General features: G+C 37.6%; 1 protein-coding gene across 1 annotated transcript in view; it reads right to left on the bottom strand.

Moving 5' to 3' along the window:
- Nucleotides 1-890: 890 nt before the first annotated feature.
- LYAR (Ly1 antibody reactive) overlaps nt 891-2961 on the bottom strand; it is a 9161-nt gene continuing 7090 nt past the window's right edge. The window contains exons 7-8 of the mRNA XM_009635506.2: nt 2390-2475; nt 891-2071 (exon numbers count right to left, since the gene is read on the bottom strand). Coding sequence (XP_009633801.1) covers nt 1937-2071; nt 2390-2475 — 221 coding nt within the window. The 3' untranslated portion in view covers nt 891-1936. The remainder of the gene's footprint in view (nt 2072-2389; nt 2476-2961) is intronic.

Raw genomic sequence — 2961 nt, 5'->3', positions numbered from 1 at the left:
CAGGCCTTTAATGAAAAAACGTGCGGGTAATACAAGGTGCCAACAGTGGTACGGCCAGCCACAGCTCCCCAGGCAGGGCGTGCTTTGCCTGCCCTGTTCGGAGCCGGGCTGCCAGATACGCTCCCACAAGGAGGCAGCTGGAAGCCGCTGAGGAGCGTGGGGGCAGAGAGGAGGAAGACAGTCCCGGCTTGCGGACATGGGACTGGTGTTTTGAAGCGCAGGATAGAAAGAGAGGTTAGATCCTAGTCTGAGGTAGGGAGAAGGGGATGGAGGCACGGCACAGCCTTAGTGGCACACACCACAACTGCAGCAGCTGCTGACTGCACCCACAACTGCTGCCGTCATCACAAGAGCCTGGGGTGCCATCAGCAAAAGTTCAGCAAATGTTGCTGCAGCCAACAATGGAAGATGAGAAGTATAAGAGAATGGCATAATTTTGAATTAATTAAAAAAACCCCAAACTTGTAAGAAAACTACTTAGGATCTTAATATTTGTTGTAAAATAAATACAGTGAGTGAAAAGATTAATAGCACTGTATTAATTTCAATTTCACCAACAAGGACTTATTCTTCTACATGCGCTGTCCTAAATTAAAAACAAAACCCAAGAAATCCAAGCTTCTGAAATGTGTTCAAACAACTTCTCGAAGTTTCTCCGTGTCTGTAAATAAATTTTATTCTATTTATCTCCAAAGCCATTTTCATAAATTAACAACAAACACTGAAGAGATCTTAAATTTATTAGGTATTTTTATTGCAACTTTTATAATAAACAAGATAAATGTGTACTTAGAAAAACTGGACCCAGTGTATCAGACAGTTAATTTTTTCATATTTATACTTTTAATATATTCAATATTTCTATAAATTCAGATATTTTTATTATGGAGTTTTACAAAAGTGTATCTGCTCGAAATCGCTATGCAATTTCCCAAAGCACTGTACCATCTACTGCAAGAAATTTTCACTGGCTTTCTACCACTGTTTTTAACATCCTTCATGGTAGGATTTTAACATGGTAGGTTCTTAACATCCTTCAACAAGTGTTCATGGTAGGAAACTCCCTGTCTGGAAGTATTTTGCATTTGATTAAAACCCTGTAAAGTTCACATAACTTTCCCCAGGCAACTCTGCCTCTTACAGACATGTAAGATTTCTAGCCTGCCTAAATTGTTTTGACTGCAATGTAACAGCCTCTTCAAATTTTGTATATCTATGACTTTATTATACAATCATGAAGTGGCAAGATCTATTATCTTTAAGGTGGTGTTTTAAAGTAATTTATTTCATCAGTCAATTTTTAGTCCATGTGACCACTTATATTGAAGTCGGTTGCATTCCTAATTAAAACATTCAGCAACTATGCTTATACAGGTAACACAGTCTTTAGATTTTCACTGATTGTGCAATATTACATACACAAACTTGACAGACACTTTAATTATGCATTTTACAACACAGAATTAACAGGTATTTAAAGCTTGCATATAGCTACAGTGTGTAAGGGGGTATCAGTCATACCATTTTGAATTTTAGCATAACAAAACAGTTACTCCACAGTGGGTTTTTGAGTATGAGAATCCTGTTTGCTCTTACAGTAGTTTCTGCAAAAAGCTCCACAACCCAGGTCCTGATAAACATTTATGCCTATAAATTATATCCATTACTGGAAGAATTTTAATACAGTAGGCAGTAATTATTTTCAATGCCTCTTAAAACTTGTACCAAAAAATATAAATTTTCCATAACATCAAAAAATATCTGAAAATGTTCTGTGATAAATCTAGAAAAAGAGGAATCCAGTCTTAAAAGTTAAATTCCGCTCTCACATACACAATTTAAATTGAGACCGATGCACGTATTCGTACAGCTGACAGAAGAATTTGACTCAAGTCTGCAAGATTAAAATGCAAGGTTATGAAAAGTGCGCAAACTCTTATTTCAGGAGTTTAACTTTGTCCTTTAAAACTTTAAATTTGGGATTGTTATTCACTTTCTTATTAAATAGGACCAGAATATCCTCTTCTGATTTGTGATGTTCACCAGCTACTGCATAATATTGAGCTATAACCTGCATAAAGACAGAGGAATGGTTTTGCATTAGTAAAGATGATTCCACTTTAAACAATAATGCACTCATGTTACTGTGTTCGAAGTAGCAAGGAATCTACTATGCTATGATTCCTTTGCAAAATTAGAACTCAATTTCTTCTGTAGTCTAGTAAGCAATAAAGAACCCATCCTTCAGCTGACATTCTGTCAACTGATATTCTGTTAAAATAATGTCAAACTTTTTTGCTTATGTGGGGCAGGATTTTATGAAGTTAAGCATTACAGAAATAAATTCACAAGACCAGAGGAGATTAAAAAAAAATGTGCTGTACAGTACCTTTTTTCTTAGTTTTTTAATTGAAATTTCATTGTCTGGAGCCTGTTTCAGAACAGCTTTGATGGTTCCCTTCCAGTTGAATTTACCTAGAAAATAATTAGGTGTACAACACCATTAGTAAAATTAGGTATTTCCAGGTCTTCTTCTCTAGTAGGAACCAGCCTTCAATCTCCTAATTTTGGAAACAGTTTAGCTACCACAACAGTTGTTATCTTACTGACCCTACAACCGCAGGGTGTCTTAAGCGTGAAGTCAGGTAGGCTGTTTCTGAAGATTATGATAGGACAGTGTCCTGGTTTCGGCTGGGATAGAGTTAATTTTCTTCATAGTAGCTAGCATAGTGCTGTGTTTTGGATTTAGTACCAGAAGAATGTTGATAACACACTGATGTTTTTAGTTGTTGCCAAGTAGTGCTCAGACTACTCAAGGACTTTTTGAGCTTCTCCTGCTCGGCCAGGTGCGTAACAAGCTGGGAGGGAGCACAGCTAGGACAGCTGACCCAAACTGACCAAAGAGCTATTCCATACCATATAGCGTCATGCTCGGAGCGGGGGGGCAGGGTTAGTCGGTCG

The sequence above is a fragment of the Egretta garzetta genome, unplaced genomic scaffold (genome assembly GCF_000687185.1).
Source record: "Egretta garzetta isolate BGI_Z169 unplaced genomic scaffold, ASM68718v1 scaffold193, whole genome shotgun sequence".
NCBI classification, from domain to species: Eukaryota; Metazoa; Chordata; class Aves; order Pelecaniformes; family Ardeidae; genus Egretta; species Egretta garzetta.
The sequence above is the reverse complement of the archived record's forward strand: the minus strand, read 5'-3'. Positions and strand labels throughout refer to the sequence as shown.